The sequence below is a fragment of the Cucumis sativus genome, chromosome 6, assembly GCF_000004075.3.
Source record: "Cucumis sativus cultivar 9930 chromosome 6, Cucumber_9930_V3, whole genome shotgun sequence".
In the NCBI taxonomy this organism is placed as follows: domain Eukaryota; kingdom Viridiplantae; phylum Streptophyta; class Magnoliopsida; order Cucurbitales; family Cucurbitaceae; genus Cucumis; species Cucumis sativus.
This window is the reverse complement of record NC_026660.2, coordinates 1,908,272-1,920,893: the sequence shown is the minus strand read 5'-3', so window position 1 is coordinate 1,920,893 and position 12,622 is coordinate 1,908,272. Positions and strand designations below refer to the sequence as shown.

Genomic DNA, 12,622 nt, shown 5'->3' with positions numbered 1-12,622 from the left:
GAATTTTCTTCAGTTAGCTTCTCCAACGTTCTTTTCCCCTCAGTTCACACCACGATTGAGTAGTTTTCAACTTCAAATTAAAGAATTTGTAAGCTTTGAACACATATACTAACTTATACAAACTAAAATTAAATATTCCAAGTTGAACAAAACATTATTCTCTTTTCTCTTTTCTTTTTCTTTTTCCTCCCGAAAATATTAGAACAAGTTTCTTGTTGTTGATGGAAATTAAAACAACAATCCCCGTTACTCCCAAGAAACTTGGAAAAGTTTAGCAATGGATTTTACCGAAACTAATCACAAATTATCATTACCATATAATTTAACTCCATGGATAAAGATAAATTTAATATCGTATCTTATTGTCCAACACTTGAAATAAAAAAAGTACTAATATGAGTGGGTTAAATTGGACCATCTACTCTAATATCACGTTAAATAATGGATTGATTTAAAAAAATAAAAAAAGAATATTGAATGAATTTAATTTCATTTGAAGAAATGCTTTACATTGATGATTCAGTTGAAGATCTAGAGAGGGTTGTAGGAGCCAAACAAGCAGCCAAAGCCCTCTCCAAACAATTTACAATGTCCGTCATTGAAGGTCTATGCCTTCCTTCTGTAATGACACAATCGGCGGCCAAATATCCCACATACTTCACTGCCTCTATCTCAAACGGTGTTGGTGGCGGCACTTTCACATCCAATACCCTATGTATCTCATCTCTCACTATATATGGCACCATCACATCCACTACATTCCTTGGCACTCCAATCTCGTTCTTATGTATAGCTTTACATCCCGACAACAATTCCAATAACACCACTCCAAAGCTATACACATCACTCTTTGTTGTCAACTGCTGCAATCTGTAGTACTCTGGATCCATATATCCTACTGTCCCTGCTGCACGTAGTGACAGATGTGACTCCCCATCATCTGGTCCCATTAACGAGAGTCCAAAGTCAGAAACCTTAGCAGTCCATCTGTTGTCGAGGAGTATGTTTGAGGATTTGATGTCACGATGGATGATTGGCGGCGAGAGGTAGTCGTGGAGGTATTGGATCCCTCTGGCGGCGTCGAGTGCGACGGCGATGCGACGAGCCCAAGAAGTGGCAAGCGAGGAGGAGGGGAGGTTGTGAAGATGGTCATGGAGAGTGCCATTGCTCATGAATTCATAGACCAACATTCTTTCATGTGTGTCATCAAAGAATCCAAGAAGGCGTACGAGGTTTTTGTGGTTAATGCGAGACAAAGATTCGAGTTCATTAAGGAAAGCATTGTCTTTGTCTTCTTGTCTCTTTGTTCCCCAAGCTGATGAAGAAATGGATGAAAATTCAGCTCTTTTAATGGCTACTTCACGACCATCATTCAACACAGCCTTGTAAACCGATCCAAAGCTTCCACTTCCAATTTTGTGTTCTTCAGAAAAATTATTTGTAGCTTCGACAAGGACTGAAAGAGGAAAATCCTCCAATTTCCCAAATTGCCCTCCATTTCCCAAGCTAATCAAATGGCTCAATCTCTTCTCCAAAACCCTCTTCCCATTTCCCGGCCGACCGACCACCGTCTCACGGTGATCAACGCCGTCAGTTGTTCCGACTGGATCCTCCATTGGGCCAGAATCATGAACACGACAAACTCTGTTTTTACAATATTTGTACACAAAAAATGAACAAATCAGTACCAATGACAAACTCCCAACACACCCCACTACAAGTAAAGCCACCATTCCGCCACTCCACCGTTGACCGGAGGAATGATGGGATATCTCCGGCGGTGGCGAAGACGGCGGCGGTGGTGGAGGAAACTGAGCTCTGTTTTCACAGGGTTTACAAATCATAGTTGGTGGAGTACAAAATTGTTGTGTGTAGGGAAATGGGCCACATGGACATTGGGATCTACAAGGACCAGGTGAAACAAAATCGAAGATGGGTAACAAATTTCGATCTAAAATTTCATTTCCCCAGCAGAGTAAAGAGAAATTTCCTCTTAAACTTCCACAAAAAACATTTTTCTTGGCTTCAATCACAGTAAAAAACTCCCCTTTTAACCTCTCCGGCAAGGTGAAATTTTTTTCACCCCAACAAACAGCCGTCCCATTCAAGCGGAGGCCACAGCTCCGGTCATCCCCTAAAGCCAACATTTTAAACTCCCCTGCCGGCCTCTCTCCGACCCCCATCCCCCAACACTCCAATTCGTTCCTCAAATTAATCGCACATACGTGCCGGAACCCGGCGGTGACTGCCGTGTACCTACCACCTCCGTCGACTGCAACGGTGGAATTCCCAGTTCCCTCGCAACGAATCACGCCGGGGTTAGAGAGCCCACAAATGAAATCGCTACCTACAGCGATGGAGGAGAAATCAAAAGTGAAATTTCGATCAAATCGCCGCCATTGCCAACATTCTAGCTGATTAGTAGCATTAACAACTCCACAAATGTGGGAATTCCCAGCTCGAAGTTCCTTCAAATTTGGGCCATCGTAAACCCTTTTGGTCTCCATGTTTGTTCCGTTTACAGAGAATCTCCAACAAACGACGATGGAATTGGAGGTGGTCGGAAAGTTTCTTAACCCACAAAAAAACCCATCTCCGGCAACAATCCCAGAATAAGAATCATTGGGGTTGAAGGGAATTTGAATCCCAGAAGGAAAACTGGAACAATTCAAAGAAAAACGAGCATTCAAACTGCAAATCAGAGTCTGATTTGCAGTTTCGGAAATGGAAAGAGTCTGTAAAGAGGAAACAGAGAGGAAAAGAAATGGAAAAATTTGGAAAATGAAGGAAAAGAAGGGGAAAGAATCCATGGAAATAGAAATTTCATGAGGATGAAGAAGAGGATTTGATAATAATGGAAAGTTTCTGAGTTTTGTGATTTTGTTTGTGAGAGTCAAAATAATGTAAAGGTCATATGAAGAAGAAGGGGACGCGGTTGGGAGTGAAGACTACTGACTCAGTCCTTTTGAAGGTTTCATTATTATTACTTTTTTTTTCAAAACCAAATTTGTTGATTGTTTAATGTATATTATTTTAATTATTGATTAATTGAATTTGAAGAACATATGTTTAGACTCACTCCTCACAGTCAAAACTCCTACGTGTGGCCTCCAACTCCTATCTAAGTCAATTTTGTATCCATTTCAAAGTTTAGAACATGAGTAAATATAGCAATTAGATTCAAAATAATTAAGTATATAAAGATATTTTAATTTTTTTTTTGTAATTATAGCAAAACCTATCAAAAAAAAATGTTTCTACAAATTTAATTATTATTCCTAAAATTGCCACAAATTATAACTACGCCTTTAAAATGTAGAAAAATGAGTCAAAGTATTTATAAGTCAATGCAAAATTTTCTACCTATCTTATAGTCATATATACATTAATACAAGTCTATCAATGTCTGTTAGTGACTTTTTGTTGGCTAAATATATTTGGTTGTTTTCTAGTCTCATGCCGAGTTGTTGTCATGGTTGTCATCAGATTCGTTTAAGAATGTTCATGTTTTAGTAGTTGTTATTGAAGTTGCGGATCTTGCATAATATTTCTTCCCATATTTACATTATTCTATGGATCTAATTTGCTGAGATGTTTGCCTTTTTTTAGAGTTGTGCTGAACTATTCTGTTTATGTGAATTGTTTCCTTGCTCCATTGTGTTATTTAAGCTTAAGTTGCATTCATTGCTAGGGTTGCCACGCATGTTTGTATTACTCTTCATTGAGATTCCAACAGAATTATAAGTTCGAAGAAAATGTTCTTCTGTGTGTGTCTCTATTGTTCTTGTGAGTAGCCTCTTGAAGACTGCATTCATTCCAACTATATTGCATTGCTTTAGAGGGAGCCTAAAGCCAACTCGAATGAGAAAGGAGTTCGTGTTCCCTTAAGGGGAGTCTAAGTTACTTGAGTGAAGGGAGTTTATAAGAGGAGATGGAAGGCAACTTCAAGTGAGTAGGAAGCCTCACATACTTAGGGGGAGCTTAAGTTATTCAAAACCTAATAGCCACATATTTAGGGGAGCTTAAGTTAAAAAAGTGATGGAGTCTCGCATCTAAGGGGAGGTTAAATGTTCATTTTGTTAGCTCTATGGTTTTCATTGTAATCTTGAGAGTATATCGGTAAGTACAATGTTTGTAAAAGGATTATTAATATTTTTTTTTCTACTTTTGTAAATGACTTGAGATTTTTTTATTTGTAATTTTTTTTTTTCATATTAATGGATGAAAAATTTGGATGATATAATTGCAACATACCATTGATATATGAAAAATTAGGGATATGACAAAAATTTTAAATTCAACTTTTGTATATTATGTGTATGGGTGACGTCAGACCAAAGGATATATAATCAACATTTAGCACAAATAGGAACAAAAAAGTTAAGATTGCATGATACGAGCAACGAGTAGAAATTGAGAACCAAAATAAGCAATGAAAAACATGATATGAGCAACAAGTATATTATGTGTATGGGTCACGTCAGACCAAAGGCTTTATGCATACCTTGATCCGAGAGAGCATTTAGGGTTTGAGATATGCTGAAACAAGATGCATGATCTCCACATGGGTCGAGGTTGACCCTAGCCAAACTTAAAATCAGGCTTGCCTTTTGGCCTAATAGGCATTTAATTATCACAAGGTGACTTTGAAATCCTAGTGAACGAAGTAGATCAACCTTCTTTGAGGTAGGGGACACCTACATCTATGTGAGATGCGTTCAACCAATGTGATAACAAAGAAGCAAGCTAGGAAATTTAGGGCACTAGCATTCTCTGAGTTTTAGATGACAACCTAGAACAAAAGAGAGAGAGAGATTTCTTTCCTTCCACTTCTCCCTCACCAAATAGGCAAAAATCAGAGCTAAAAAGTATGACAAGTGATACGCTGAGGCGTAACACCTTTTTCTGTCTTCCATTTTATATTTTCATTGTAATATATTGTAATATGTACCCCATGGCGAGCAAGCTTTACCTCAAACTGCTATTGTAAAATTTTTCTATGAATAATCTTACCATTCATTCTTAGCAATGAGGACATTGTTAACCTCTAAATTTGGGGGTGTGGGAGGTACGTGCTAAAACTTTTGAAACCTTTTGGAAATCCTCTTAAGGTGTTTTAAATAAAGTTGAAATTACAAAGCAAATAGGTGAATTTTTTTTGAATTTTTTTTGTATTCTTTCACTCAATTCAAATAGCAACTCCTATGTTGCCTCCTCTCGCAACAATAAAGAAACAAAACTTCAAAAGTAATAATTCAGAGAGTTGAGTAATAAGAGGCGATAAGTTTTACAGTTGAGGAGAGAAACAGACTCATAGAGTGACTATGATTTTCCACTCAACGCCATCCCGTGAATAAAAACTGATTAAAAAGTCTTATTTTGTTAATAAAATGATTCAATTTTTTTTGACAATTTTAGCCATTTCTGATTTCGAAAGTAAGACTTACTGTGGGGAATGAATAAAGGTACTTTGAGTATTAAGATTGCCGCATTGTGAACTTAGAAATATTTTTTGAGCAAGAAGTATGCGATAAGTGTAAATCTTGAATAACAAATAAAACTTGCTTGTTTGAGAAGTTTAGAAACACAAAGAGGAAAAGTGAGCCTTTAAGGAGGAATGATGCTTGAGGACAAGCATAATGCAGAGTGATGCTTGAGGTCGAATATTATTCTAAATTTGGGGGTGTGATAATGTTATAAATACTTGTTATTATAACCTCTTTTATTAGAATAATAAGGTCAAAACACATAAAAAGATGATCAAAGTGCGTAACTTATGTTGTAAATACATAAGTATTTAAAAATACATCTTACATAAGCATTATATCTGTTTTACACGATTGCCATGTCTAAATGTAAGATGAGTAGAAAGGAAGAAACAGTGAATTGAAGAGGACATCTCGTGCAAAGGCTACAGATGGGAACTCATTTGGCTATTAACATCTCCAAGGGAGGAACCACGTCATCATGCGAGAAAGGTTTACTAGAAGACAAAAATGGTAGTTGGAGTTGATGTGACTTCGTAAGGCTGCAATCTCAGAAGAATAGAAATTTCCCGTCGAAAACTGCCTATATAAAAACTTCATCCCCACCAAGCAAAGTAGGTCTGAATAGACCATAAAAGAGAGTCTATATGAACCGCAAGTGTAAAGAGTTTTCTTCTTCTTCTTCGATCATGTTGTAAGTGAGCGCTTAGAGCCTAAGTGGTGGAGAACCCAGTCTCCGTTCTCCCTAACTTGTAATAGTTGTCGTTCTCTTTTTGCTTTCCACTTTTGTATTTCTTTGTAATATACGTGTTCATATTGTACAATGGCCTAAGGCTTACATTCTTTAATATTTGCATCATTATACTTTTTCAATCCATCATGTCTTCACTCTCCTTCAGTCAATGTGTTATTTGTAATTTAAATTTGTTATAGTTCTTGATAAAAAGTTTTGCTTATAAGTCATATTGCGTTAGTCGAGCTATTCTCATTGTCTGACCAGCATAAGTCGTCAACCATCTGAGAGGAGAAGTAGCAATGACCTAACTAACGTGTGCAAGAAATTTATTTTATCTTCCTTCATGAGTTCATTTCCAGCATTTGTATCCCGAAAGGAGAACAAGTGTGGACAGTGGACACAGAGAGGTTATTGTCTTTAATCACGAAATTTTATACAGTTTATAAGTCATATCTTCTAAATATTTTTTTGCCTAATCATACCTAGTCATATGGATCTCGGAAAGTGACCATGTGTGGCGTATAACGACTTCGAGAGAAGCAAGCCTTATTAGAAGTATGGTTTAGTAAGTTGTATCGCATCAAGGTTATCATACTACTTAATCACATAATAATGCATAGACATTCATTCATTCATTTCTCGAATACAAGTTAGTTTGCATTACCACTCTGATATCCTATTGCCTCTTTACAAACTCTCAAGGCTTAGTTTATTAGTTGAGTTTAGTCTAACATTTTTTACATTTGTTATTCTTTAATTATTTTATACCGCCTAGATGATAAGTAATTCTTAGAACTAATATCTTGAATCAATTCCTTGTGTTCGACCCTGGATCATCCAGATAAACCTACTGTTTCACTTGCACTTGGGCAAACAATAGGAAAACTTGTACTCAACAAAGACTCAGAAAATATGCGATAAAGAGGTACATAATAACTATTCTGCATGTAGTGATCACGACTTATCGTGTAGAATTAATTGTGTGATTAACCATCCCTGAGTCCAAACAACTATCCCTGAGTCTGAACCAAACTCAACACAACAGAGTTTCAACAACCACATGTTTTTCCAAGGTAAAGTGTTTACTACTGAGTTCAGAAAAATATTATGTTTTAAGCACAAGTTTAGAAAATGCTTACAAATATGCAAATGCTTTTGAAAGTTACAGATTATTGTTAAAGTATGTTTACAAGCAAAGCTATTTCAGTATGCAAGTTTAGGTATGATTTGAGATTTCTGAATGAGATTTCCACAAGCTTATGATTTGAATGTCTTAAGTTTATACTGAGTGTATTATGAGATACAAATAGTAACACTACAGGGATATTATAGTTCATGTGCACAGAGGTTCTATGGTGAGGGTATTCAGTAGATAACTAGTTGTTCCACCATTTGTGACTAGGTTTGAGATGAGAGCCTCTACGGATGCCTAGTTTTTCCATTTCCTAGCTACCTGTATGATATGACACTAGTGATGCCTAGGTTCTTCATTCTATAAGTATCGTATCACGAGATATGGTTTCTATGCCTAGTTTATTCGTCTCGATTGATACATAGAAGTATACGATATAACAACAAAGAGAATGTTTTTAAAGTTATATTATTTCAACAAATTGTCGATGAATGTTTCCTTTAAGAAATGTTTGAGCTTCATGAAAATTTTCTTAAGTCTTATAATTGTTTTACTTAATGTATTTGCTGAAGCATGTTTAAGTTATTTAAATAGTTACTCAGTGAGCTATTCAACTCACGCTTTCCAAATTGTTTCCTAACTTTCCAGGGAGAGTGCGTGGAATTGATACTTGACTCCATTTGCCGAGAGGAAAAGTAGCAATGAAATCCAAATTAAGCTAGTGCCATAGTTTTAAGTCTCCTATCAGTATGTATTGTTTTGGGTTGTACATAAGCTTGGAGTCTTGATTGTAGGATTGTTCGAGTCTGTTAGCTTTAACTCTGATGTTGGCTATTTTGTCTATATGTCAATGTCAGACTCGTGTTGTTTTATATTATGTAAGTGTGGGCTACACTACAAGTTTCTATGTGTTTTATTTGTTGAATGTACTTTATATTTCCGCTGTGTTATTGGATTGAGGTTAAGAGTAAGTTTAGGATCTGGTGTTATCTGTTGACTAGTTACACCGTCTCTTGGGCTAAGAATAAGTGGTATGGGAGAGGGTGTGAATCGTGTAGGTGAAAGATTAGTAGGATCACCAACTCAATTAACATTAGAGTAGTCAGATAACACAAAGAATGATGGAGATCGTGGATAATTTTGGAGAATTTCTTATTTATTTTATTTATTTATATATTATGTTGTTATTATCAATATCATCATTATTATTATTATTAAAAGCAACATGTAGAAAAAGTTAAATAAAAGAAAAAAAAAAAAGAAAGAGAATCCAATGCTAAAAGAGAAAAAGAAAAAAAAAGGAAAAAAGCATGATTAGCACATCAAACCTATGAAGAAGGGTATGAAAAGAAAGACAATCAATTGGACAAATGGCTAAAACCATTTTTAAAAAATGGTCAATTATAAAGAAAACTTCTCATATTTCCAAATTTGCCCGTTTTTATTTCCCTTTCAAAATTTTCAATAAAGAACCAACTAGCTTAAATTGATTTTATATTGATGCTCAAGTTGAGATGGATAAAAAAATGTGTTTGATATTTGTATGAAGAACAATAATATGTTTGAGATTTAGATAAAATAAGGTACAGAGCAAAATGAAGAAACAGTCGAGAAGTTTAAGTTTTAGATACCTGTGACGAATTGACGACTTGTGGTGGAGAAGAGGAATTATGCCATTAGAATGGAAAGAAAAAGAAAGAAGAAAGAGTTTTTTTTTTTTTTTTTTTTTTTTTGCGTGGAATTAGGATAGAAATGTTATTCAATAAAGTAGTGGAAAAACTCTTCCAAACACATTAATTCTAAATAAAGTTTTGCAATTGATATTTTTTAATTACTTGTTTTGTTTTTTTGTATTTGAGTATAAATTAATGGAAAATTGCATGAGATGACAAAAATGTTTAGAAAAAAACAGCCAATGACACCTTCTTTTTTCTGCATATTGCGAATATGACAAATATGACAAGTAATTAGTGATATCAAACAATTATTAGAGGGCTATCAGATGACTATAAAAAGGTTATCAAATTTTAAATTTACTACTTTTGCAATTTAGAAAATGTAGTGATATGAACCTTATTATCATAATTTTTTTTTGTTATTTTTGCAAACTTCCCTAAATTAATCGTAGTTATAAAAGGCAATTACATGATTGAAAATTTTTTTTGAAAAAGTTAGACTCATATCTCAAAGGTTTAATTTCTATTTTTTTCTTTTTTTTTTGCAAAAGTAACAAAACTAGTCACTGAATTGAAACTAAAAAATCGAAAATACTCTTATTCACTACTACAAAACTAACAATACTTGACGCCTGCAGTTTTGATAATTTTTACCGTTTTAATAAAAACTGTCAAGTAGAAAAAAAAGTCAAGAATAACCAATAGTAAAAAAACATAAATTTTTATTTTTTTATTATAAATACTTGACAGATTAAAAGCGTAAATACTAATTTTATTTACTTGACATTTAAAAAATGTCAAGTAATATATTTTTTCTCCATTTTCTCCATATTGATTCATGGACTTATGCATAAAAGTTGATTGCTATGTGATTGCTATCTAATTGTCATCGGAAGACCTTCTAATTTTTCAATTTTAGTAAGTCTTTTGATAGTCATTTGATTACCTGCTATTTGATAATGATTGTTATTAAGTCGCTACTTGTAAATTTATTAACCCAAAATTTAAAAACTCAAGCTATTGATAGTCATTTAATTTTACTAGTTATTAATTAAAATAAAGAAAATAATAAATAAATTTAGAAGTAATAAAAAACTTTGAAATAAATATAGAAAAATTGTATTAGGAAAAGAAGAAACGTGTGCATGTTTTGTTTACATGAGGACGAAGTATGGCCAACAGATTGAGGTTTAAAACTATGATTATTATTTGTGATTTCTAATCTAATTATCAAAATGTGGACTTGATTTCACTACTCAAAAGTTGTGTGTTCTACCTATCTTATCATTGCTTTTTTCCATTTTTCTCAATTTGCCTATGTTTTGTCATGTCGGTTTCATTTTACAACGAGTTCAAAGGAAATTTTTAATGAAAATCACGTGTTTTGAGAAAAAACCTCCCTTTCTTTCTCTTCGTCTTCCTCTATTACTCTTAATCAATGGTCGTAGAGGATGATCAAACACTTGCCATTGGTCGATTTTCCATGATGGTCAATATCTTTTTTTATTTCTCTCATTTTTCTTCCTCTCTATTCTCTTTAATATCTACTTAACAAAGGAAACAAACTCCCTCTTTTCCTTTCCTTTTTTAATGGGAAGGACTAAGGAGAATGGGAGGAATGAGAAGGAGAATGGGAGGAATGAGAAGGAGAAAGAAAGAAGAAAAGGGAAGGAGAATAAAAGAAGAATGAGAAAAAAAAAAAAAAAAAGAAGCAAAGAAGAAGGGAAGGAGACAGGCGAGTAGAGGGTGACACGTGGCAACAACTAACATAGATCAGTGAAAAATTTACTATTTTTTTTATTAAATCCTAGAAAATGCTCCACACTCGATAGTTTGTGTTAAAATAGCAAAATAAATTAAAATATTTACCCGCTATAACACAATAATTTTGGATTCTATCACCGATAGTCTTTTATCATTATAGCATATCAATGACTATCAGTGATAGAATTTGCTATAGATTGTAAATATTTTGTCAAAATTTTCTATTTTTTGAAAATTTTCCTTAAAAAAAACATCAAGTCTTTCAAAATTCCAAAAGATACCATTGAATTTTTGAAAAGGGTTAAAAAAAATACCCTTATAATTAGTTTCAAATGAAAATCGTTAAAGTTTTGTTTCAAAATACCTTGAAGTATTAAAAAGTTTCTTAATACTCTTAAACTTAAATAAGGTAAAAAAAAAATATAAAATTCTAAGTTAAAATCATAGCTTAAATTTACATTGATATGTTGATATTTCTTTCAGTATTTCTATATTTTCACAAGTTCGATATTGATAGAAGAGGTTGAATTAATCTTACCATTACATCGTAGAATAATCCACGATGGACAAAAAAATAAACATAAAAATGACACTAAAAAATACAATATAAATAATAGACATGTTTACTTATGGAAAAATAATAATATTTATTTACATTAAATTTAGAGACATTTTTAAAAATAGCAAAATAAATTAAAATATTTATAGGTTATAACAAAATTTTGGATTCTATCAATGATAACAACTTATAGACTTCTATTACTGTAACATATCAATGATTATAAGTGATAAAATTAAAAAATTTTGCTACAAACTGTAAATATTTCGTAAAATTTACTACTTTTGAACATTTTTCTTAAATTTATTTTTGAATTTTTAGTTTTTATAATTTTTTAAAAAATATCCATCAAAATCGAAATTTGTGTAAAATTAAGACTTTGTTATGTCCATCATCATTGACATTTTAAACCTCAGTATAAGTATAAAATTCCACAAAAACTCACAAAATTTCAAAAAAAAAAAATTATACTTGAAACATACTAAAACAATAATTAGTCGAATACAAAAAACCTCACACTGATAGATCTAACATAATATCACTGCGTTAATAGTCAAATACAATTTTTTATTTGACAGTTAACTGTTTGTTAATTATATAACTATTGAGATTGGTTGTGTTTATGATCTATCATTCTGTGTTAATAGTCAAATGAATTTAAAACTATGGTTTTAGCTTAAAATTTTGGTTGGTGAGAAATTTTGAATAAAATTTGGATCAATGAAAATACTTTTGAACTCTGTTTACGCTTAATGGTATTTATTAATCTTTTTAATAGTCCATGAGTATTTTTGAAACAAAACTTTAACAAATTCCATCCAAAATCAAGAGTAAGGTATTTTTGAACCATATTTTAAAGTTTAAGGACATTTTTTGAAGTTTTAAATGTTTAGTGGTATTTTGATATAAACTACAAAGTTTAAAGACATTTTGTGTAATTTAATCTTTTCATGTATATATTCAAAACTTAAAATTGTCCTAAGAGATGAATTAAGAACTCGAAAAAAAAAAAACTAAATTATTTATGAATTTTTTTTGGATAATTTACATAAATTTTTTTGGATAATTTACATAAATGTAACAAATTCAAAAATATTTATAGTCTGTGAAACAAAAAATTAAAGCATAGAGTCACAATTGTTTTTTCATAAACTCCAAATTTGTCGTTCGACCATTCTTCAGTTCACTTCTTTTTATTCTTCTTTGTAATTTATGCTTCTCTTCTTCTTATTTTTAATTTCTTCATATCATTGCTTCTCATTCTTCCTA

The 12,622-nt window shown here is 32.6% G+C and overlaps 1 protein-coding gene across 1 annotated transcript; it reads right to left on the bottom strand.

Annotated features, from left to right (window-relative positions):
* Positions 1-460: 460 nt before the first annotated feature.
* On the bottom strand, positions 461-2,907 carry LOC101212056 (serine/threonine-protein kinase-like protein CCR4). The gene has a single exon (XM_011658162.2). It carries the CDS (start codon positions 2,808-2,810, stop codon positions 507-509), a length of 2,304 nt encoding a protein of 767 aa, XP_011656464.1. The 5' UTR covers positions 2,811-2,907; the 3' UTR covers positions 461-506.
* Between the last annotated feature and the right edge of the window lie 9,715 nt (positions 2,908-12,622).

Bases quoted from the DNA above. Each gene is read 5' to 3' on its own strand.
- LOC101212056 (XM_011658162.2), bottom strand. From the start codon at position 2,810: ATGGATTCTTTCCCCTTCTTTTCCTTCATTTTCCAAATTTTTCCATTT.